This window comes from Micromys minutus (genome assembly GCF_963924665.1).
Source record: "Micromys minutus genome assembly, chromosome: 2".
Lineage (NCBI taxonomy): Eukaryota > Metazoa > Chordata > Mammalia > Rodentia > Muridae > Micromys > Micromys minutus.
The window spans coordinates 14,537,934-14,562,409 of NC_137971.1; the positions used below are offsets into that span (position 1 = coordinate 14,537,934).

A 24,476-nucleotide genomic window follows, 5' to 3' on the forward strand; every position below is an offset into this window, starting at 1 on the left:
GTTTAACTGCAACAGCTACCCTAGAACTCATTTCCTACACGCTGTGGTCTTGAACTCAGAGATCCGCCTGCCTCTGCCTTCTAAATGCTGGGATTAAAGATGCCCAGCCCCTGCTGAGCCTTCAACAAATCTCATACAACCAGATACCCAACCAGGCTAGACCTGACTTCTCCTGAATCCCAGGGGAGTCCTTCCTCTTCCACACTTGCTAGACCTTTAAAATCAAGTTTGTAAGGCTCAGTCCAGTTTCTAAGTAATAGGACACACTGCTCACCTGTTCAGCTTCCCTACCCTGAGCTATAACGCAAGGAGTGCCTCTTTAGACTTCTCTGCTAAGAACCTTCTTTTTGTTGAAACTGCTCCATTGCTTATGGGGATTTTGTAGGCATACAAGGAGAACTAGATGAACATGGTGGAGCCCATCTGTAGAAAGCTGGAGGCAGTGCGATCACAGTTTGAGACCAGCCAAGGCTGCAGAGCTAGACCCTGTCAAGAAGAAAAGGAAAGAAAGCAGGGGGTTGGGGTGGGGGGACTATGAATCTAGCTAAATTTGGAAGAGTTCTTGCTGAGCACACCTGAGTCTCTGGTTCCGTCCTCAGTGTTGGATAAAGTGGCTGTGGATATTCACTATAGTCATAGCACTTGGCAGACACAGGCATCAGGATCAGTTCAAGGCCATCCCTAGCAACAGTTTCAGGAGTTACAGAAGACTGTTTCCAAGGGACCAGGGGAACATGCTAGAGGTTAGGTACTCCTGACTCTTGGGCCTTGTTACCAGTAATTTTTGTGCAACAGGAATACTGTCCTGTTTTTACTTTGTGCCAAGACAGCAGTGGATTTATCACAGCGAATGGTCCCAAAAGACCCTGCTCAACCCAGTCCTCAGGGATCCCATAGACACTGTCCCAGCACACCTACGTTCTACTAGGTTTTCCCCTTCCTTTCCTCCTTCAAGTCCTCCTCTACCTTCCTATGCCCCTTGTTCTGGAATAACCCCATCTGAATATATAAAGACATGTCCCAAGGTGCTCTGAGATGGAAGAAAAATAAACGAACAAATACAATATTGCAGAGTGAAATTTATTCCAGGATACATGAAGACCGGATCCATCCAGTGTGAGTGAGTGTATACTGGTTAGGACAAAAAGTCACTTCATCTAGATCAGAATGTCCCTTCTCTTTCTTTCTTTTTTGTTTGCTTGTTTTTGAGACAGGGTTTCTCTGTGTAGCCCTGGCTGTCCTGAAACTTGCTTTGTAGACCAGGTTGGCCTTGAACTCAGAAATCTGCCTGCCTCTGCCTCCTGGGACTAAAGGCATAAGCCGCCGTCACCTATCTCTATCTTTAAAAATACTTTTCTATTTATTTTATTATTGTATGAGTGTTTTGCCTGCATGTATGTGTACCATGTTCATGCTTAGTGCCCATAGAGGACAGAAGAGGGCATCAGATCTCATGGGACAGAAGTTACAGTTGTGAACCACCATGTTGGTGCTAGGAGTTGAACTTGGATCCTCTGTAAATGTTCTTTAACCACTAAACCAAGTCTCTGGCGTGCACGCACACATGCACACACACACACACACACACACACCAGTTGCTCTTTAGCTAGCACAGAGTCCAGCACATTGCTAGCAGCAGGGTCTGGTTGCAAAGCTCCACCTGCCATTATAACAGTCCATCTATTTTAATGTGCTGGGAAACTATTGGAAAAAACTTTCTAGAACAATCATCAGTTACAATCCAAGATGGCTGCAGTCAGGTCCAGTACAACCTGCTCACCCTGCCTAAGCCACATACATTTATCTCTTCTAGATTTAAACAACTGCTATACACACACACACATTTCTATTCTAGACTTTAACAACCATTAACCTCCCCGCCCCCCTGCTCCAGAATACAGTCCTGATCAGGAAAATGGTCATCTCTCTTCTCCCGTGCCCACCACTTCTCTCCGTGGATGTTCTCCCAGTTGTGAGACCGACATCCAGTACTCAGACCTTTGTGAATCTACTACAGGTTTCCTCCATCTTTGCTCAGTGCACACTTTCTCTTCAAAGCACACCTTGAGTCTTTCCTTAAACATCCTCAGGATGACAGGATGAGAAGGGCTGGCAAGACCAGCTCTGAAAAGTGACCTAGCAGGAACCACCATGAGTCCTTCTCGCTGAGCTTCATGCCCCACAGTTACCCTCTGGCCCGCAGCCTTCAAATGCTGGAGACAGTAATCGGCTGCTGCGGTACTGTGGTGCCGGAGGTCAAATTCCCTGCCAGACTCCTCCAGTCCTTGAACCTAAGAGAAATGATCTGCAGAGAAGCGTTCTTGAAATTCTCTCCTAGGCTTCCTGGGGTTCTAGGCCACACCGTATTCTTCTATTCTTTAAGGGTTCCCCGTTCTTGTTAGTGGCCCATTTCTTCCAGGGCTTCTACTTTGCCCATTAGTGAAGCTTTGATCATCAGGCTCCCTGACCAAAACTACTAAAGTTGCTGTATTTTCAAATGTTTCACAAGATGCTGAGAGGAAATACTGAAGTGTGCATCACTGGGGTGGGGTGGAAGCAACAGTAGGACATTCAAACCAGCTTAAGCAAAAAGGAATGTATTGGTCTGGATAACTGTAAAGATAGATTATGATTCACACATACCATCATCAAAAAGGAAGTTCTGTCTCTCGGCTTCATGTCTTCTACGACTGTGTATTTATTCAGTGACTAAGGCCTTCCCACACCCCCAACCTGCAATCCTTTCAGATTTCTGTCTTGGGGAAAGAAAACGTTTTCTTCCAACAGACAAGAAAACAGAGCCAGAAAAACGGTTCCAGAGTTAGGAGTGCATGCTTCAACAGGGCATGGTGGTATACTCCTTTGGTCCTAGCATTCTGAGTTCAAGACCAGCCTGGTCTACAGAGATCATTCCAGGATAGCCAGAGCCACACAGAGAAACCCTGTCTCAAAAAATAAAGTGTAATCTGAGGCTCTTACAAAGGACCTGTGTTTTCTTCCCACAACCCACATCAGGCAGCTCAAAAGTGCCTGTAACCTCAGTCAGACCCAGGGAATGTGATACTGTCTTCTAGTCTCCCTGGCCACCTGTACATGTGCATATACCTCCCTCCACGCATCCATACAATTAAGAAAATAAATCTTCAAATGGGGCTGGAGAGATAGCTCAGTAATTGAGAGTACTTGCAGGAAGAATTCATGGCTCACATCTGATTGAAGCTCCAGCTCCAGGGACAGCAATCCTCCTGCCTCCTATAGAGTGGAAGGATTACAGATAAACCACTACTTCCAGTAAGACCTCGACTTTAAATCAAAATAAAACAAAACAGAATGGACCAGAGAGATGTCTCACTGGTTAAGAGGATGTGCTGTTCTTACAGAGGACCACTGGGTTCAGTTCCCAGTACTTATATGGCAGCTCACAGCCATCTGAAACTCCAGTTCCAGGAAATCTAGCACCATTTTCTGGCCTCTGTAGGTACTAAACATGCATGTGATACATGTACATACATACAAGCAAAACATCCACACTTGTAAAATATAAATAAATAAATCAATCTAAACCAACAATTCAGAGGGAAGGACCCCAAGACCAAGTTCTCTACACAAAGGAGATTTATTTGCCCCAGGGAGACAAAGAGAGTAAGTGACAAAAACAGGAGAGGAGAGGATGAAGGGGAAGGGAACAAAGAGGGGTAATTATCAGGGGCCCTGGGAGGGGGGTGGCTGACACAAAGGACTGTCTCTGGATAGAGTGGAGATAGCTGTCCAAATAAGGAAATGGGCCTTAGTGGCTAGCTTTAGGAATGTAATCTAATGTTTTTTTTTTAGCAAGGCAGAGAGAATAGGGGCGAAGGACAAGGCCTGTCAGAGCCATGCTTGCCATGCTAGAGTTGGCTAGAGTCACTTCAACCAGGTATGGCCCAGCACTCAGACCCCAGCCCTTGGGAGGCTGATGTGGGAGATCCTAAGTTTGAGGCCAACCTGTGCTACAGAGTTCTAGGGGAGCCTAAGTTATATAATGTGCCTCAGTTTCACTACACCCCCAAAGACATGTTTATACCCGGAAGATCTTTTTCTTCTCTTTTTATATTGTTACAACATGTACACACAGACACACACTCACACATGCACATACATGTACATGTGTACACATGTGGGTGCTTTGAGACTTATTTTTATTTACGTGTGTGTGTGTGTGTGTGTGTATGTGTCAGAGAGATCTGAACATAAGTATGCATATATACATATAGACACACAAACTAAAAAATCATAGACTTCAGGTCAGCCTCACAGCTAGACACTGTCTCTAAAGGAGGGGAAGGGCACTGGAGAGCAGTTCAGCAATTAAGAGCACTGCCTGTCCTTCAGGAGGACCCATGTTCAGTTCCCAGCACCCACATGACCACTTACAACTATCCATCTGTAACTCTAGTCCCAGGGACTGAACCTCCTTGTACCTAAAACCTCCCTAGACCAGAGACGCATGAAGGTGTTGGTTGGGTTCAGTTCCTCTCTGCAGGCTTTTGTGGTTGAATCTATTTTTTTAATTTGTTTATGTATATGAGTACACTGTAGCTGTCTTCATACACACCAGATGAGGGTATTGAATCCTATTACAGATGGCTGTAAGTCACCAAGTGGTTGCTGGGATTTGAACTCAGGACCTGTGGAAGAGCAACCAGTGCTCTTAGCTGCTGAGCCACCTCTCCAGTCCGTGGTTGAATCTATTGTCTCCCGATTTCTGATTTCCAGACACTGCCTGTACTCCTTGCTCATGATACCCCTCCATCTATGAAGCCAACAATGGTGGGTAGTGTTTTCTGGGTAGCATCAGTATGACTCGGGACCTCTTTCATGTTTGAAGTCCTTATAATTACATTGGGTTCATATGTAATCCAAAATGCTCTTTTACAATTTAGTATTTATTTTATTCATAAGTTTGCCTCCATGAATCTGTGCACTGCATGCATGTAGGATCCCTTAGAGACCAGATCTCTAAGTGGAGTTGCAAGCAGCTGAGAGTCACCATGTAGGTGCTGGTTCTTGATTAGAAAGAGCAGCAACTGCCTCTAGCTTGGAGCCACTGTGCTTTAGTTTCTTCTCAGGACAGACAGGCAGGCTCCAAGCCAGCTCAAGGTGTTTGTCTCTGCCTAGTAACAGGGAGGTGTGGCTGACACTGGGCATGGAAGGGGAAAACAACTAAAAAAACAGTGGGGAGAAACTCCATTCTGGACTGTTCTGGCTCTCCCAAAGGCCGGAGAGTAATCCCACTAGGATGAAGGAGGCAAGTGAATGGACCGTTAAAAGGGGAAAGATAATAAGGGCTTGGAGTGGGATTGTGTTGTGTTTTATGAAAAAGAAGCCAGGGATATGTTTGTTAGAGGAGCGGTAACGGGGGGGGGGGGGGGGGGGGGGGGGGGGGGCTCTGTGGGGCCATGCTAAGGCAGCCCTTCCCCCCGGAAGTACCAGGTAATAAAGAATAGCTTATTTAGAGCCTGGGGAGGGAGTTGAGGGGGTAGTAGAGACAGAGAAAGGCAGGTGGGGAGAAAGGAGAGAGGAGGTCGGCAGTGAGCAAGCTGAGGGGAGAGGGAAAAGAGGGGAAGAGAGCAAAGTGAGGAGGGGGCAAGCAGTCCCTTTTATATTGAGTCTGGCATACCTGGTTATTGCCAGATAACTGTAGGGGTGGAGCCTAAAAGGAATGCTAACAGATCATTTCTTTTGCGACCCAAACCGGATGACCTGAATTCCTGGTCTGCTAGGAGTCCTGGGATTACAGGCAGGAGCCACCGTTTATGTGGTGCTGGGGACCGGACCCAGGGGTTTGTGCATGTCAGAATCTTTATTAACAGACCTACATTCCCAGCCCGGGAATAACTGATGAGGAGGTGGGGAGCAGAACCCCTGACCCAGAAAAGGTTTCTCAAAGCCGGGGGTGGAGGAGAACCAGCGACTCCTGCTTGTTAGGAATTATGTAGCCATACCCATCCCCCATAGGTCTGGACCCAGTAAAAATGCTCGCCATCTGAGTTCCAGGTCATGTACTCCTACGTCTGCCTGCCGCCCGGAGAGGGTTTCTGGCCTCAGCTGCAGACTCTCACCTACACCTACCTGCCCGCCCCTCTGCTGCTACCACCCATCCAGACCCACAACTTCTGCAGCCGGCCGGTGGGCCTTGAGGCCCCGCGAGAACTCCACTGTTTCCATGGTGCGGGCGCGGCCCTGGCCTCCTCCACGCCGCCCTGGTGGGCCTTCCGGCCCCCGGGTGCCGCAGCCCCTGGCTCGTCGTTCCCCGCCTCCGGCTCGTCGCCGCCCTCCCAGCCCGCTCGCGACGCCGCGTGGCCCGAGGGCAGCAGCCTGCAGCTGCAGCTGCGCTGGGGCCGCGTGGAGCGCGTGCGGGGACCGCCCCTGCCGCTGCCGGACGCCGTGCGCCGGGACTTGCGGCGCGTCTACGGCACCTACCCGCGCACCGACGTGCGCGTCACCCACCGCGGCGGCCAGTTCTTGGTGCGGGCCGCGCCGCACGTGGGCGAGCCCGAATACAAGGTGGCCCGGCGAGTGGTGCGCAGAATAGCCAGCGGCGACGATGAGGACAGCGGGGACCGCCCGGCCGCTCCGGAGGCGGTGCAGCGTAGCCGCCCCAAGAAAAAGCAAGGACCAAGATGAGCGTTTCAGCGCGCCTGCGCGTCCTTAGGTCCGCGCTCGCCCTCTCTGCAGGACCGTGCAGGGAGAGAAAGGTGTTCTGTCCAGAGGGTTTTGAGGTGAAAGCAGCGCCTGGGCTGCTGCTTCTCTCCCTCCTTAGCCCTCTGTGTGGGTCCCACTTGCCTTTCTCTCTCCCTTGCACCACAACACCCCTCTTCACAAAGCGGAGGGAGCCACAGCAGCCCCCAGCTTGGAAAAGGAAGTAATAAATGAGTGAACTTCAGCATCTACTGCAAGATAGAGAAGTGGACATTTTGCCATCTGTGTAATGCGAGTCTTGCCCGACTCCCGGGGCTAAACAGCACCTCCACAGTTTGCAGTGGGCAATCTTCTAGATGCCAGCCTGGACTCACTATCCAAACATCATCTGAAGACCTAGGGTAGTTTTGGGATGTGGGAAAGTTGCCTATAAGCTAGCTAGGTTTAGAGCTGGTTCTGACCTTTTCCTAGCCATGTATCCTTAGCCTCTCTGAACCCCTTAACTATCACATCTCTAAAACATAAAATTAAATGTTCAGAGCGATGTCATTCGGTTTTGTTCTTTTGTTTGTTTTGTTTTGTTTTGTTTTTTTTTTTTTTTTTCCATACAGGGTTTCTCTCTGTATCCCTGGCTGTTCTGGAACTAATTCTCTAGACCAGGCTGTCCTCAAACTCAAGAGATCCATCTGCCTTTGCCTCTGGAATGCTGGGATTAAAGGTGTGCACTACCATGCCCAGGCTGAATGTCTTTCTGCTTGTTTGTTGAGACAGATCTTTGTAGCTTGTCTTTGGCTACTTTGTGGGTTCTTTTTCCTCCCACCCTTTTCTGCCCTTTCAAGCCCCTAACATTAGGAGAGAAGAAAGGATAAAAAGGAAAGGTACTACAACATTATTCTTAGACTTCTTCCTGCTTAGAGGCTTTGAGTTCCTTAAGGCAAGTTTAAGCTTCACTGTGAGACTATCTGATTACTTCTTGTTTCTTTTCCCTGGACTACTTAACAACCCACCACCCCGGTGGGCCTCTGGCATTTATATATAACCTCGGTAAAGTCCCCAGAATTCCAAACATTACACAATTGCAGAAACCATCTGCACCTGGCAAAATCATGCCCCTGCTAGAGCACGAGGCAAATCATAGTCACCTGCTGTGGACAAGCTGTCTCTGATGTAATGGCATTAGGGTCTCCCCCAACCCAACCCTGACACAGCAAGACAGGAAGGGACGGCAGAGCAGCCTTGAACCCTCAGCAAAAGGTTTTATAGGGGACGTAAGTAATCGAGGGGGTGTCTAGCCTGGCAAGTATCTAACTGAATGTCTATTGTAAGCCAACAGGTGGGTGTTCTGAAGCAAGACTATGAACAATCACAAAAGGTCTGAAAGTACCTCTGAAACAATCAAACTAATCTTTGATTAACTGTTGCTAGGAAGTAGCTAGGGAGTAACTCTGAAGTATGGGCCAAGGACAAGCCCTGGGGTCCTTCCTGGTACTTGGGTGGAGCTTGGGTTCTGTTGTAGGTCAAATTCTCAGGTTTTTTTTTTTTTTCCTTTAAGACTGAGGCTGGCTGGGCCCAAGATGGAATAGGTTTGGCCTCTCAAGCATATTGGGGTCATACATGGGCACCACATGTGACTAGTCTTTTTCTCATAAGTATAGCTGGAAAGTTCCGTATTTCAATACAGTGTTGTTGATGGGCTTGGTAGGGCACCCCTTTAATCCTAGCACTCAAGAACCAGAGTTAGGAGGATACTGATCTCTGTGAGTTGCAGACCAGAGCCAGACCCCATCTTAATGTGTGTGTGTGTGTGTGTGAGAGAGAGAGAGAGAGAGAGAGAGAGAGAGAGAGTGAGTGTTGAATTAATTAGTACAGCCTTCCTTCCCCTCACCACTCTCTGCATGTGTGTGCCTGTTCCTGTGTGCACAGGTACACACCACCATCTTTTTAAGATTTATTTTTAATGCTAATTAGTAGTGTCACATACCTTTAATCCCAGCACTCAGGAGGCAAAGGCCAGCCTGGTCTACAGAGCAAGTTCCAGAACAGAGAAACCCTGCCTAGAAAAACAAAAGAAAACAGAAAAAGAACTTTTTTTTCTTTTTTAAAAGAAGATTTATTTATTTATTTTTATAGATTTATTTATTATGTATACAGCATTCTACCTGCATGTTTGACTGCAGGCCAGTAAAGGGCACCAGATCTCATTACAGATGGTTGTTGCTGGGAATTAAAACTCAGGACCTCTGGAAGAGCAGTCAGTGCTCTTAACCTCTGAGCCATCTCTCCACCCCAATTTTATTATTTTTAACTATATGTTTGTGTGTCTGTGGATTGTGTGTGCATGTAAGTGTAGATTATAGGTGCCTGAGGATACAGGGGTGTTGTTAGGTCCCTCCTGGAATTAGACTACATTTGAGAGCCACCTCTGGAAGAGCACTCATGGTATCGTACAGGCCCCACTTCTCAGCCCACCTTTTTTTTTTTTTAAAGATTTATTTATTTATTATATATGAGTACACTGTAGCTGTCTTCAGACACACCAGAAGAGGGCATCAGATCCCATTACAGATGGTTGTGAGCCACCATGTGGTTGCTGGGAATTGAACTCAGGACCTCTGGAAGAGCAGTCAGTGCTCTTAACCGCTGAGCCATCTCTCCAGCCCGCCCACCTTGTTTTTTGATACAAGGTTTCTCTTAGGGACCTGGCTCTTGTACCTGTCTCCTCCCTCTTCCTCTTCTTCCCACATCCAGTGGTCACAAGCATGCACCATTGTACCCAGCTATTTATGTGGGGGTTAACACACACATATTAAATAAATGAACAAGAATAAGTAAAATACCAAGACAAAACAAACCTCTGGCATAAAGCCAGGCATGGTGGTACACACCTTAGATTCCAGCATTCAATAGGCAGAGGCAGGCAGATCTCTGAGTTCAAGGCCAGCCTGGTCTAGAGAGTGAGTTCCAGGACAGTCAGGGCTATAAAGAGAAACCCTGTCTTGAAAAAAACAATTAAAAAGTTAAAAAAAATTTTTAAGTGGAACTAATAGAAGGGGTTTGGAAAAGAAAAAAGTACAATTTTTATTTTACTTTATAGAATGAATAGCTATTTTAAAGTATTAATAATTGATTAATTAATTAGGTTTTTAAAGACAAGGTTTCTCTGTATAGCCTTGGCTGTCCTAAATCTTGCTCTGTAGACTAGTCTGGCCTCAAACTCACAGAGATCTGCCTGCCTCTGTCTCCTGAGTGCTATGTATTGATGTCATTTTTTAAAAAAGAGTTATTTGTTTTATGAGGGCACTGTCTCTGACTTCAGACACACCAGAAGAGGACATCAGATCCCATGACAGATGGTTGTGAGCCACCATATGGTTGCTGGGAATTGAACTCAGGACCTCAGAAAGAGCAGTCAGTGCTCTTAGCCACTGAGCCATCTCTCTGGCTCCCAGCCTCTGATTTTATCTGTTCTGACTTCATGTGTATGAGGGTTTTGCCGGAATGCATATATGTACACCATATGTATGCCTAGTGCCCTCCAATACCAGAAGATGGCATAGAATCCCCTGTCTCACTGTGCATCCCTGGTTAGCCTAGAACACAGATGTCTGGCTCCTGAGTACTGTTATTAAAGGCATGAGTCACTACAGCCAGCTCAGATCACCCTTAGAAACAAAGGCAGTCTTGAAGTAAGTGATGAACCCCACATCAACACAACATGTTGTCTGTGTTCTCAGTCTTGTTGGGCTCAGACGCTTTAGTCTTTCAACTTTCTTCCTTGCTGATCTGCCCTGTTCATAAACATGCCTTCCTGTGGCTTTCATTTATGACTGTAATTGGCTTTCCACAGGTTACTCCTACCTAGCCTATGACCAGCATATGAAAGGAGGAAGAACCCTATACTAGGCTTTTAGAGACAGATGTTGCTACTCCTTCGAGCCCAGCATCATTACACTCCACTCCCAGCCCTACAGGGAGTTGATTGCTTCCTTGTTTGAACTCTCCTTTGAACTTAACTCTTAAAGAACAGGACTTATGAAACACCCAGACTGCCTGAGACCTGACCTTTGTGGGTTGTCCGGTGCTGTTTGTATTCTGATGTTAACTCTGCTTCCTCAAGATGAGGTTCCTGGGCTAGGAGTTAACCACACATGGACTCGGGTGATTCCATGTGAATCTTCTCCACATTTTAACTGGTCAAACAAAGGCTAGAGCCTGTGATCGGGCAGTGGAAGGGAAAGGTGGGGCTGGAGTTCTTAGAGAGTTGGGGGAAAAGAGGGAGAGAGAGGAAGAAGGATGGAGGAAGAGGAGGTAGAAGAAAGATGGAGCAGAACCACGTAGCAAAGGATCTCATTGCTGGGAAATGGAATAGCGTAGTGGTAGATCTGCCCGATCTAGGTGTGCAGTTTATAAATATTGTAACTGGGTTGTGTATTTTTGCATGGGCTTATTGGGGTTGGAGATTTACTGCAACACCTGACAGTTCATCTGTTCTTCAAGGCTCCTTGCCCCAATTCACATTCTGTCAGGACTCCAGGGTTACAAGAAGATACTTGTCCCAGTTCACATAGTAGGTGAAAACACAGAACTCCCAGCTCCCAGGAGGACCTGAGCAAATGATCCCTGATCCTCAGACCTGAGCAAACAATCCCTGATCCTCAGACCTGCATCTCCTGCCCTTGCAGGATCAGGTCTGGAGCCCATCGTGCAGGAAGGCCTAGAAGATAAATTTCAATTCCCACTCCACTCAGCAACTGTCCTTACCGTTGAATCCATGCTACCTAAAACCAACAAAGCACTAGCAAGATGGTTCAGCCAGGAAAGGTGCTTGAGGCCTACCCTGATGACCTAAGTTCAGTTCCTGGGACCCACATGACAGGAGAGAACCAATTCCTCCAAGTTGTCTTCTGACTCCACAAGCATGTTATAGCATGCATACACTACACACACACACACACACACACACACACACACACACACACATTGAGTAAATATATTTCCCAAGGAAAAGAATAAGAGCCAACATCTCCCAGGTATCCTGGGGGCTTACTGTGTGCTTCATACTCTTCTAAATCCCTGTGCAGACAGTTAGCAACTCACTGAAGTGTGTGCTCACAAAACTCCGATGTGGACATAATTATTATTCCCACTTACACACAAGGAAGGTTAGCCTGACACAGTCCTATGTGAATCCAACAACTTGTCTGAGGTTACAAAATGAGAATGTGATCTGAATGATTTTAATCTCGAGGTCAAACTTCCTCTTTCTACATGAGACACACGCAACAACATGTAAGGGATGTGTGCTGAGGAACTGTGCTGTGCAGAACACTGGGTTAGACGCTACCAGGGTAAAGAGCTTATGAATCCATCCCACAATGGGGATGAGGTAACCAAAGAAGAGCTGAGCAGAACACAGCAGGAGTGAAAGCAGGTCTGCAGGAGGAGGAAGCTGCAGTTATCACTGACAAGAGAGCAGCAAAGATCAGCCGAGAGCTAAGTGGACATCATCCTGGAGAACTGACAGCAAACAGATCGAGGGCAGATAAAGTGGGACATGTCTGTAAACACTTGGGAGGTAGAGGCAGAAAAAGGAGTAGTTCCAGGTTATTCTTTATTAGATAGGTATCCTGGGTTACGTAGGTATCCTGGGTTATACAGGTATCTTGGGTTATGTGGATATTCTGGGTTATGTAGGTATCCTGGGTTTTATAGGTACTCTAAGTTATATAGGTATCCTGTCTCAGAGGTGACTCCCTCCTAGATTTGGTTAGGAAACACTGAAGCCTTTGAGCAGAAGAATGTTCCAAGTCAGTATTATTAATAATGCTTGGACTCTGGAGGTGGTGGCACATGCCTTTAATCTCAGCACTTGGGAGGCAGAGGAAGGCAGATCTGTGAATTCAAGGACAGCTTGGTCTACAAAACAAGTTCCAGGACAGCCAGAGTCACACAGAGAAACCCCATCTCAAAGAACCAAAATTAAACAAACAAACAAACAAAAGGTTTGGTCAAGGTGTCCCCAGGAATACCTGCTGGGCAGCTGAGAGAGAGCCATCTGTTTTCCTAGGGCCTTGGTATTGATGGTCTGGCACAGCCGGGCACCAGAACTGAGTCCCTAGGGCGTCTGCTAGAGCTCACAGCCTATGGAATTCAGTTCTCAGGGCCAGGTGGCCAAAGTTCTCTCAGCCTGCATGCTGCCTGCCTTCCAGAGCTCTCTTCTGTGGACAGTTCTTACATTTATTTAGTGTGTGCCTCGGCGTGTGAGTATGTGTGTGTGTGTGTGTGTGTGTGTGTGTGTGTCTCAAGTACACACGCACACAGGGCATGTGAGATCAGATGGTTTTTTCATCCCAACATGTGGGCTTTGGGGTGTCCGGTTTTGTGGTAAACATCTTGAACCATCTCATTGGTCTCCCTTCTGTAAATGTTCTCCAAATCCCAACATGGACAAATGGAGATTCAGATCTAGCCTGGGATCTCAGATTACTGCCCACTCTCTCAGTAGTGGCGTGGCGTACTGAGCTTGGAGCTTAAAAAAAAAAAAAAAAGGGATCCCACAGCTAAAGTAATGGACAAGAACTGGGTAAGAACAAGAGTGTGAGGAGAGGGGCTCAGAGGATGACAGGGATTGGGTGTTGCTCTGGGTCCCATTGCCTGCTCCATGTGTTCTTGGTGGGCCAGGTATAGGGGCAAGAGACTGGGGGAAAAGCCAAAATTTGTACCTGATGATGGCATATATCTGCAGTTGGAGGAGCTTCCTCAACTGCAGGGGGTCTCCAAGACAGCAGCTCAGGAGTGTCAGCCCCTGGAGAAATCTCCTGATTGGCCAGAGATCATGAGCGTTTGGGATCACTGAATGGAGAAGGAAGGCTTCCCTGAAATTTCCTGGAGAGTTGAAGTGACAGCTGGGTGCTGTCCTCACACTTCCCTGGAGAGAGAAAGCAAAAACAACTACTCAAGAGTCACCCTCCCCTACTGAATCCCCGGAAAGAAGCAACACTTACCCACAAAGCCTCTTCTCTGGCATCCCGAAGGCTGGATCTGCAATAAGCAACTTCATGGAACAGAGCGCCTTAAATAGGCCCCCATGCTGCCCCAGCATAGCCCCACCCACCCATACTGGCTCTTCTGAGAAAGGAGGAAGGTGTGGGAGGACCGGGCATGTTGCCGGCTGCCCAGAGAGCCCTTTCTGACCTCAAGCCAGAGCTGGGGACACCCCCCCACCCATTCTTCCAAGTGTCTCCTTCCTTATTTCATTGCCTGACAAGTCCCCCACCCCACCCCCAGAGACCAGCCCTCTGGTTCTTTCGTTGTTTCTAATGCCAGGAACCTCTTGATCTGATGATTAACTCAACCCTAGTTCCAGGTTCTGAGACAGGGGCCTGGGGAATTACAAACCAGAATCTTTACGGCATATGTTCCTAGTCTTTTTCTGTCGGTTGAAGATAACCCTGCAGCCTACAAAAGTCACCTAAGGGAATAGGAGAAAGCAGGTAACACTTGGCTTCCCCACCCCTGTGCCAGGGGCTTCAGGCAGTAGTCAGTGAAGTTGGCTCCCACCTTGGGGATGGAGAAAGTAAGAGTTTAGGGGACAGAAAACCAAGAACTATGGGCATGGCCACTTTATGGATGTCTAGCAGATAGTCTTCTAGAGCCATGGCTCTCGACCTGTGGATCACAAACCCCTTGGGGATCAAAGGACCCTTTCACTGGGGTCATCACCTAAGACTATCAGAAAACACAGACATTTTCATTATGATTCATAACAATAAAGATTACACTCATGAGGTAGCAGTAAAGATAATTTTATGGGAACTGTATTAAAGGGCCTCAGTCTTTGGAAGGTTGAGAACCCCCATTGTAGAGATTCATGGAAATGCCACCTGACACTTCTGTCTGTAGTAGTCCCTTCCCTCAGCCCACCTTCTGTTCTGGAGCCCCAGATGCTGACCAATCCCAGATGCACAGAGTTAGGTCTCCCCAGAGTCTGAGTTAGGAAAGGGGCGGGGGGGGGCTCCCCCTAGAAATCTTTGGCATTGTTTTTCCCTGAGAGTTCAGGATTATCTTTTCAGATATCTAGCTACACCCATTAGTAAACCACACAAGAATGGGAGATGTGAGGGGAAAGGTACAGCTTTGGGGATGGCTGCAGGAGTCTGGGGTCAGAACTAGAGGCAGCCCTGCTGAGGAAACCTGTAGGTTCCGGGAATGGGGGCGGTAAAGAATAAACAGTCATCTGTATTGTGCAATGGGTAAAGAGGAGGAGGAAAGGGAACCCAGAAGGGAGGGCAGGCAGGAGCCTGGGGCTGATGGGGGAGACCATTGGTCCCTTTCCAGAGGCCTGCTTGGCCAGAGTTCAAAGTGGCTGTCACCCACCTCTTATTAACCCTAGCAGCACCAGTCTGGCAGAAACAGTACTTTTATAGGAGAAGCCAAGCCTGTCCCTCCCTCTCCTCCTTCCTTCTCCTTCTCAGCAGCCACCCGCCCTGTTGGAGAGGAGGGAGCCCATGGTGAGGGACATGGAGGAAGAGAGAGCAGAAATCTCTTTTCTCCATGTCCCGAAACTGCTTCAGTCCCTAGGAGTTGGGGCTTGGGGAATGAGTTTTTAGAAGCTAGCAGCAGCAGCTCCTGGGTCCGTGGCATTGAAAGGAGGTTCCTCCTTAAAGACTGGGGTTGGCTGCTCGACTTCTGCTGAAGGGGATTGCTGGCATCTATTTTAGTTCAAAAGAAGGCATGCCTGTGTGCTTCCCCACAGGGCAGTGTGGGGAAGCTGAGGTAGCTGGAAGAGAAAGCAGAAGCTTTCTCTTTTACTAGGTCCCGTCTCTTTTAGATTATTAGCACTGCCAGCGTTGGCAAGAGGGCACCAGGGTTGGAGGGAGGTCTGCAGGCTGTCTTGGACCCAGGTTCAGTTCTAGCCCCACTTCAAGCATTTAACGTTCATCACCTTCCAAAGACCCTGTAAGCCACCTTAATCAAGAAAGGACAAAGGGAACACATAAGGTCCTGGGAATCAGACCACAAGAGCAGACTGAGTGACAGGGCTGAAGCCAGATTGAACACATGCTGGATTATGGGGGAGACCGTTAGATATTGCAATAGGAGACCAACATCCAGTTGGTGAGCCACAGAGATTGAAGAAGGACCGGAAAGACAAGGAAGAGGAAAGGGAAATCTATAGGATTTGCAGGTGGAGGTTCTGAGGGCGAGGAAATAAGGCAGGCAAGGAAATCCTAGGATCTGTCAGGAATAAATGCCAAAAGGTTCGGGACCTCTAGCGGACAAAAAGGGAACAAGTCAAGTCATGCCTCTCGACCCAAAACAAAAATGGCCGCCGGAGGAGCAGGGCAAAAAGCACTAGGACATTTGAAAATGTGGAAAGAAGCCCCGCCCTTGTAAGGGCAAATTGCCCTTCTCAAAAATGGCCACCATGGCATCCTCCAGAAGGGAACTACTCTGGGCCCCGCCTTTGATCTCGTTGGTGGGACTAGGGGGATAAGAACTGCACGGCGCGGGACAAGTCGCGGGCGGCGCCTGACGGAGCAGGTGATTTCCCCTCCAGCCTTAGAAGAGTCGCAGAGAGCATTGACACAGGGTACCCCTCCTGGCGTTCCCTTACGGTATTCCCCCTCCCCGTGTCGGCCGGACCCCTTTCTCTAATTGTCTCCGTGGCTTGTATGGAGGAACGTCTAGCTTGTTCAGGCCTATCTCGTCATGTGACTCACCCCTCCCGACGCGGCTGCTGCATCCCTGTGTCCTCAGGCCAGCTATTCTAAAGGCTTAGGAGTGCCCTGCTAACGGTTATAAAAAGCTCTTGCTTCAAGGGTCAGCCATCAAGGGGGCCCCACTTTCCGTGCTTCACCTCCTGGGGTTTGTGCACTCTCCTGACTTTGGATGGTGTGATCCCTTGTTCCCCACAATGTCCTTGGTACCTCTAAGACCTGACATGGGGATCAGTGTGAAATAGTATTTGCTAGGGCCTTCATTACGTTTCATCCTGTCTTTATTAAAGGGCACAGAAGAAGTAGTGAAGACCTCTGGGTTAAGGACCCCCCCCCCCCCCCCCCGCTACTCCCTTAGCTCCCCAGGACTCCTTCCCACATTGCTTCCCAGGGATTCTCCATCCACATGGCCTGCTGTCAATCGCTACTTAGTGCCCCTCCACTCCAAGGGAGCGGCATGACACTACTTCTCTAATCTAAGCTGCCCAGAGGATCCCTCTACCCTGCCCCGTCTAATAAGAGTGTCTGAAGGTGCAGGCCGGTACCTAGTCCTTTGGGAGGCTCTGGAGCCATTCTGGGCCAGTGAGGATGGGTAGCTAGCTGAGTTAGTTGGGTGTAGAGAGGAAGTGATTCCTGAAAAATCATGTTTGTAGAGGCACAGGGAAAGATGGGGACAGGGAGATGGGGTGGACAAGCAGAGATTCTGATGTAGGCAAAACTGATGGCCAAGAGAGGCCACACCACTGGCATCTTGAGAGGTGGTGCAGTATTTAGCAGAGGCTTCTGATGCTAGGCTTTCTTTTCCTGTGTGAATCTGCCCTTAACCTACGCTGTGACCTTAGGAAAGTTTTTCAAATTTCCAGTGCCTTCATTTCCTTTCAGGTAACAGGCATAATAGAATCATCCACGTTTTAAATGCTATGAGGATTAAGAAAGTTAATGCAGTCAGTAGACGGTGCTTTTTACCATCATCAGACATGTTTTCCCTAGGTGTTTAATTTAATCAAATTATACACATGTATATTACTCTTTTGCTTGCTGAGTACTACATGCATGTCTGGTGCCCTTGGAGCTCAAAGAGTACTGTATACCCAGGGACTGGAGTTCTGGACAGCTGTAAGCTATGTGAGTGCTGGGAGTCAAACTTAGGTCTAATGCAGGAACAAGTGCTCTTAACTGTTGATCAGTCTCTCCAGCCTTCGACAGAGCTATTTTAGCAGGACTCATGACACAATGGTTGCCACATTTCATAGGTACCACCAAACATTAATCTCTGATTGGGTTTCTCAAGAAGTGATGGGATTCTGTGGGCTGTTATCTGGAATTTGAAAAGTCTCATAGAGATCCTGATTTTATTCCAGAACAAAAACAAGATGCTCAGATTGACCCAGGAAGCCATTTCAGTAGTTCAAGCCTTCCCCAGCTCAGGGGAGAAAAATATTAGGAGGTGCTCTCAAGCAGGAAAGACATATCTGGGAAGCAGGGAGGATAGAGAAGTGTAGGAAGAGAGATGTGGCAAACACTAAAGTCTGGGCCATGTTTGATCAGCCCAAGAACAAGAGAAGTGATGGTCCTTTAGCAGAAAAGCCATAGAACTTTGAAGGAGGAAAGAAGTGAGGAGCTCCCCAGTAACAACTTTGCAGCCCCTACATCACATGTATCTCTGAAAAACACTTACCCAGAAGCTGGGCTTTCTTTTCTTTTTTTTTTTTTCTTTTGTTTTTAAGATTTATTTTATTTTATTTATAAGTACACCGTAGCTGTCTTCAGACACACCAGAAGAGGGCATCACATCTCATTACAGATGGTCATGAGCCACCATGTGGTTGCTGGGAATTGAACTTAGGACCTCTGGAAGAGCAGTCAGTTCTTTGAGCCATCTCTCCAGCCCCAAAGCGGGGTTTTCATAGACAGTCAAGTTTCTTTTTCCCTGCAGAGGTTCCTAGGCCACTCTCAACAGTGAGGATGTGAGGTGAGGTGGGTCTCTGGAGGTGGGACCTTTTCAGGGGAGTTGCATGGTGGAGGCTAGAATGTCTGGGCTGAGGTTCTGCCCCTGCATAGAGACCCATGGCTAAGGGCAGTGGGTGGTCATCTCCTTGGGAGATGGGAGTCACTCAGTCCTGCTTCCCAGAGTGACTTGTTCTGTCACAACCACATCGCTGAGAGGATCAGATTCTGCGGGAATGTTGATATCCCTCATCCTCAGAGTTGACCCTAACTTGACTCTGAAGAGTTGCTGAGGATCCAGCTGAGGGCCTGGCACATGCAGGCATTTTGTGAACTGGGCAGTTCGCTCAGGTGACTCTGGCTGCTCCATTAAGCGCTGGGCTTCACTCATCATCTATGCAGACAGGAGTCACTGAGTTTTGAGTGCCTAGCTCCTAAGGATGTTGAGTGTGCATTGGTGAATATGCTAGGGTTGGAACAAGGTGCGAGGGGAGGAGAAAAACAGCAGAGTTGTCTTTGACTTCATGAAACAACCGGAAAAAAGCATTAAACATGGTCCAAATCATTTATTAACTAGAGCTGTGAAAAGCCCTGGTAAGTAAGGAGAAGTCCACTCTGTCTGGAGAGTACTGTGTAGCGGTAGACTGGCCCTAAAAGTGTACCCTTTGAATGCTGACAAACGGAAAGCAAGCCAGGATGGAGAGGAGTGGTCCAGGGATGATGTGATAAGGCTGAAGAAGCTGGAGAAAAATAGGTGGGGCCAAGGCCCTAACTCGGAGGCCACAAAAAGATTCTGAATTTTTCTGGAAACATCATAGAAAATCATTAAGTTTAATATTAATTAATTTATGAAACAGGGTCTCACTTTGTAGCTCTTACTGACCTGGAACTCACTCTGGAGACCAGGCTGGCCTTAACTCACAGAGATCCACCTGCTTCTGCTTGCTGAGTGCTGGGATTAAAGGTGTGAACCATCACATTACCATTTTAAAAGCTGTATTGTGTTGGGGTGGGACCAAAAGTGATGGCAGACCCTATTGGGAGCCTCCTGGTGTGGATGCTGCTGTACAAACTCTGGTACTCTGATACAGCAGTAAGTACTCTTCACTGATGAGTCATCTCTTCAGCCCCAACTATTGGACTTTAAGTAGCTCATCCAGCTCTGGTGTGGAGAAGATGTTGCTGGGGAAGAGATGGTAGCAGGGGGAGAGAAAGAGCCAGGAAGCTCCTGTATATAGGCGAGAAATGGCACAACGTGGATTCAGAGAAGGAACTAAGATGTAGGGGCTAGGGAGATGCTTCAGTGGGTAACGTACATACTGTACAGGCATGAGCACCTGAGTTCAACAACAAAAACAGGCATAGCTTGATAGAGTGGTACCCACCTTTAATCCAAAGCAGAGGCAGGTAGATCTGTGAGTTCAAGACCATCCAGGAGTAAATAGTAAGTCCCAAGATAGCCAAGACTAAATAAGAGATCTTGTCTCAAACAAAAACAAAACAAAAAGCCCAAAATCAAACAGACAGGTGTGGTAGCACAAATCTATAAGTCCAGCACTACAGGAACGCTCAGGCCAAAGCCAAAATGGAATGCTCTAGGTTCATCAAGAAAGAGATACTGCCTCAAACAGGGCAGTGGTGGTGCATGCCTTTAATCCCAGCACTTGGGAAGCAGAGACAGGCAAGATTGCCGAGTTCTAGACCATTCTGGTCTGCATAGAGTTCCAGGACAGCCAGTACTAAATAGAGAGACCTTGTCTTAAACATGAAAAGGTAGGTAAGCAACTGCAGCAGACAGTCTGTTGTCACCCTCTGGTGTCCACACACACACACCCCGTTAGCAAGTCCAACTATGCCCCCACAGCCCACTGCACCACACTACACAACACTCTACACACATAAAAGCACATGTGTTAAAGAATAGTCAGGATTTGGTAACTAATTGGTTGATGGAAAGTAAGGGATAGGGTGTTGTCACCGCTGGTTCCTAGACTTGTAGCTGAAGTAGCTGTGTTTGTACGTTCATTTAGGGAGGCTGAGAGGATATGCCTTTGAGGCATGTACAGCATGACAAGCCTGTGAGGTCCCCTTATAGGGTGTCAGTGAAGTATATGCAAGCAGCTCACAGACTGAACCAGAAGATTGAGCATTTGGGACTTGGGGACATGCAGTTGTGCATAAGGATGGGCCCAGATGAGTTACTGCTGAGAGAAAGTAGCTGGAGGGCAGCTGAGAAGGGGACAGAAGCAGGGAGCTAGGGAAGAAATCCCTGCAGAGGGGGAGGACACCAGGAGCTGTGATCTAGGAGACCTAGGTGGTGGTGCTGAAAGGAGAAATATTGAGCAAAACTATACATAAAGTGTTCAAAACAAGGTTGGGGAATTATATGGTTCAACCTCAGTAGGCCAAAACCTGACAATAATTAGTAACCTCAGCCTGAGAAATGCTAGCAGAGATGGAGAAACAGTAGCTGTGTGGGGGAGAAATCAGCAGGAGGGAAAAAAAGGACTTGGTTTGATCATTTGGGTCCAGGGAAGGGTGAGAGAGGGCGAGATGGAGGGTATCCCAAGTTTCATGTGAGATAGCTGAGTGAATGGTATGTGTTTGCCAGTGGATGTGGAGCTGTGGAGATGAGTTTGGGGTAGGTGGATTTTGAGACAACGCTAGACTAGAGCTTTCCATATGACAGGACTGGCTGACATTTGGCTCTCTGAGTCTCGAGCCATTCCTACCATCTGTGCATTCCAGACTCCCATACAGAGCTCAGGGGAGTCAGAAGCATGGAAATGGGGCTGGAGATCTGACTTGGCAGTTAAGAGCATTTGCTGCTTTTACAAAGGACACAGGTTCAGTTCCTAACACCCACATGGTGGCTTAAAACCTTTGGAAACTCCAGTTTTAACGGATCTGGAGCCCTCTTCTGACCTCCATGAACACCAGGCATGTACCTCTGTTCTCATACATACATGCAGGCAGACACTCATACACAGAAAGTAAAAATAATAAATCTTGGGGCTGGAGGGATGGCTTAGCAGTTAAGAGCACTGATTGCTCTTCCAGGGAATCTTGGGTTCAAATCCCAGTAATCACTTGGTGGCTCACAACCACCTGTAATGGGATCTGATGCCCTCTTCTGCTGTATCTGAAGACAGCAACGGTGTACGCACATACATAAAATAAATGAATCTTTAAAATAAACAAATTAATCTGTTTTTAAAGCATGGACATGAATAAAGTCAGCAAGTATTTACCTAGACTTGCTGAATGCAGACCTTTTTGTGGTTGCTAGGACCCACCAACGAACAAGACACCAAGCTGGTGCAAGGAACAGCAAGGGCCTGGAATAGTGTGAGTGAGGAGGGGGTGTGAGATTGAAGGAGGCAAGGACCACACTGTGTGGTACTCTATAGACTGGAAGATGACAAAGGTCTCTCATGGCCCAGGCTATTGGAAAGGCAGGGACTTGGCAAGAGGAGAGAATCCATGCAGGAATTCCCCTTTATATAGGCTTCAGAGGGTGGAGGAAAAAAAAAGAAGTCCCTTTGTGCAAAGAGTGGGTGGCCTCTCCTGGACGGGGGAAGGGCTGTGCTTGGTCCTGAGACCTCCTTCTTTACAGGGCTGGACAATGGGGTCCCTTGTGATTGGAGTTGGCCATGCAGCCCCTTCAGTGATGAGATTCCTTAACCAGGAAGCATGTGACCCCAAGACCTCAGCTGCTAGCCCCAGAAGATGGGGAGAGGCACAACTCCCTCTGGAAGCTTTCTAGAGACAGTGTTACCCTGTCTGGGGCTGAAGGAGGTGGCAGTGGATGGCCACGGGAGTGGCTCTGCTTGCAGGAGCTGGGAGGGCAATATCAACAGCAGCCTCAGCCTTGGAAGGGAGAGCAGGGGTTGCTGCTCTGTGGCCCAGTGGGTAGAGGCAGGCCAGAGACTTGGCAATTCTGTCTTGTGTATCTTCAGAACAGCATGGAGTTGGAGAGGATCGTCAGTTCAGCCCTCCTTGCCTTTGTTCAGGCACACCTTCCAGAAGCAGACCTCAGGTAAGGGCAGCTTCTTCTGAAGGAACAGGCCAAGTTCAGAGAGGGTATTGACAGATAATACCATGGGCACTAGCCAATGAAAAGGTGATTAGGAAACTTTCATCCCTGTTCTCAGGTGGGAACTGAGCCCCAGTCCTCTGCAGGAACAGCAAGCACTCTTAACCACTGGGCCATCTTGCTAACCCGCTTTTGTTTTCAAGATTATTTATGTTTCTGTGTGTGTGCAGGTGCCCATGGAGGCCAGAAGAGGGTGTCAGACACCCTGGAGCTGGCAGTGTAGGCAGCTGTGAAGACATGGGTGCAGGAATTAAACCTGGGTCCTCTGAAGAGCAGTCGGAACTCTTAACGACTGAGCCATCTCTACAGCCCTGGAGAGCTGATTTGTATTTGCTTAGATGGTCTTATCTCTCTGATCATGTCTATCACCTACATGGGACTGACAGAACTAAAGCTGAAGGAGCTGGGGGGAGGCAGGCCTCAAGGATTGAGATAACTTGTGAGCCCCCATGAAACTGAGGAGTGAAGTCTTAGACTCGGTAGGGCTGCTGCACATATCCAGAGTGCTGCCCCACAGACTTGTTCTTTCCTACAGTGGCTTGGATGAAGTCATCTTCTCCTATGTTCTTGGGGTCCTGGAGGACCTGGGCCCCTCAGGGCCATCAGAGGAGAACTTTGATATGGAAGCCTTCATGGAGATGATGGAGGCTTATGTGCCTGGCTTTGCCCATATCCCCAGGTAAGGCTTGGCTCTAGGACAGAAAGGAGGGGGCTGGCTGGCTGGGGTTGGGGCAGAGTGGTCCCTCTCACTACCTTTCCCTACCTCTGCCCTTTCAGGGATATAATAGGAGACATGATGCAGAAGCTCTCGGTGCAGCTGAGCGATGCTAGGAACAAAGGTGAGTTTGGGGACCTGGAGTTTGGAGGCTGCACACCCCAGTCCAAGCCCTGGCAAATCCATTACCTCTCTGCCTCTTGAAGAGAACCTGCACCCACAGAACTCCTGTGTCCAAGGTCAGGTGCCCATTTTTCCAGAGACCCTGAGGCAACCTGAAAAGCTCAAAGAAGAGAACAGGCCTCCTGCTGCTACTGGGAACACCCAGGATAAGGTACTGCTAGAGAACACCCATCAAGGACCTGGGGTGGGAAAGGAAGAAGCAGAGCCCACAGTTAACATTTGTGTCCACAGGCAGCTGCTGCTGAGGAAGAACTGTCAGGAGTCGATGTACTCTTGGAAGTATTCCCTACCTGTTCTATGGAGCAGGCTCAGTGGGTGCTGGCCAAAGCTCGGGGGGACTTGGAAGAAGCCGTGCAGATGCTGGTAGAAGGCAAGGAAGAGGGGCCTCCAGGCTGGGATGGCCCAAATCAGGTATCGTCTTTCAGCTCCTCCCCCACAGCAACATCAGCTCTCTTAGGCCTTCTTGTTAAGTGCACACCCTACCTATCCTCATCTCTTCCCCTGCTGTTACCACTGGGCCTAGAATAGGTCTCCTATATCTGCAGGACTTGCCCAGGCGCCTCAGAGGCCCCCAGAAGGATGAGTTGAAGTCTTTCATCCTTCAGAAGTAAGTCTGGGCTGGGCTGGGCCTTGGAGGGTCTCCCAGGGTGGCCAGAGCTGCATCCAGCCCATTTGGCAGGTACATGATGGTGGACAGGGCAGAGGACCAGAAGACTCACCGACCTATGGCTCCCAAGGAGGTAAGAGGGGTATAAGGTTGGGGATGTGGAATGAGCATTACCAACCCCTGGTTTTAGTCATTCATTGCCTGATTGCCTGACAGGCCCCCAAGAAGCTGATCCGATACATTGACAACCAAGTAGTGAGCACCAAAGGAGAGCGATTCAAAGATGTACGGAACCCTGAAGCTGAGGAGATGAAGGCCACATACATCAACCTCAAGCCAGCCAGGAAGTACCGCTTCCACTGAGGCATTGGCTGGACTCTGCCCAGCATTGCAGATCCCAGAGGGATGCAGAAACCCTCCCATCTACCCTATCCCTTCTTTATGTCCCTGCTCTAGTGTTAATCTATTCTTGGAGCTTCCTTCAAGAGCACAGTAAAGGTGGTCCAAGAAATGTGTATGTGCATTCTA

General features: G+C 48.3%; 1 protein-coding gene across 3 annotated transcripts; it reads left to right on the top strand.

Annotated features, from left to right (window-relative positions):
• Positions 1–16,144: 16,144 nt before the first annotated feature.
• CUEDC2 (CUE domain containing 2) lies at positions 16,145–24,447 on the top strand. 3 transcript variants are annotated; one of them, XM_080913178.1, is made up of 9 exons: positions 16,145–16,224; positions 22,312–22,386; positions 22,979–23,122; positions 23,221–23,282; positions 23,365–23,492; positions 23,573–23,752; positions 23,887–23,948; positions 24,021–24,081; positions 24,165–24,447. In XM_080913178.1, exons 2-9 carry the CDS (start codon positions 22,313–22,315, stop codon positions 24,309–24,311), a joined length of 858 nt encoding a protein of 285 aa, XP_080769304.1. In that variant the 5' UTR covers positions 16,145–16,224; position 22,312; the 3' UTR covers positions 24,312–24,447. The 3 variants fall into 3 exon arrangements, with proteins under 3 accessions (XP_080769304.1, XP_080769303.1, XP_080769305.1); XM_080913177.1 differs by having other exon boundaries at positions 16,152–16,224; positions 22,307–22,386; XM_080913179.1 differs by having other exon boundaries at positions 16,152–16,224; positions 22,307–22,386; positions 23,419–23,492.
• Positions 24,448–24,476: the final 29 nt, after the last annotated feature.

Excerpts from the sequence above, each read along its gene's own strand:
- CUEDC2 (XM_080913178.1), top strand. The coding sequence starts at position 22,313 with ATGGAGTTGGAGAGGATCGTCAGTTCAGCCCTCCTTGCCTTTGTTCAG. Across the intron at positions 23,949-24,020 it reads AAGTCTTTCATCCTTCAGAA|GTACATGATGGTGGACAGGG; the intron begins GTAAGTCTGGGC and ends CCCATTTGGCAG. Across the intron at positions 24,082-24,164 it reads GACCTATGGCTCCCAAGGAG|GCCCCCAAGAAGCTGATCCG; the intron begins GTAAGAGGGGTA and ends ATTGCCTGACAG.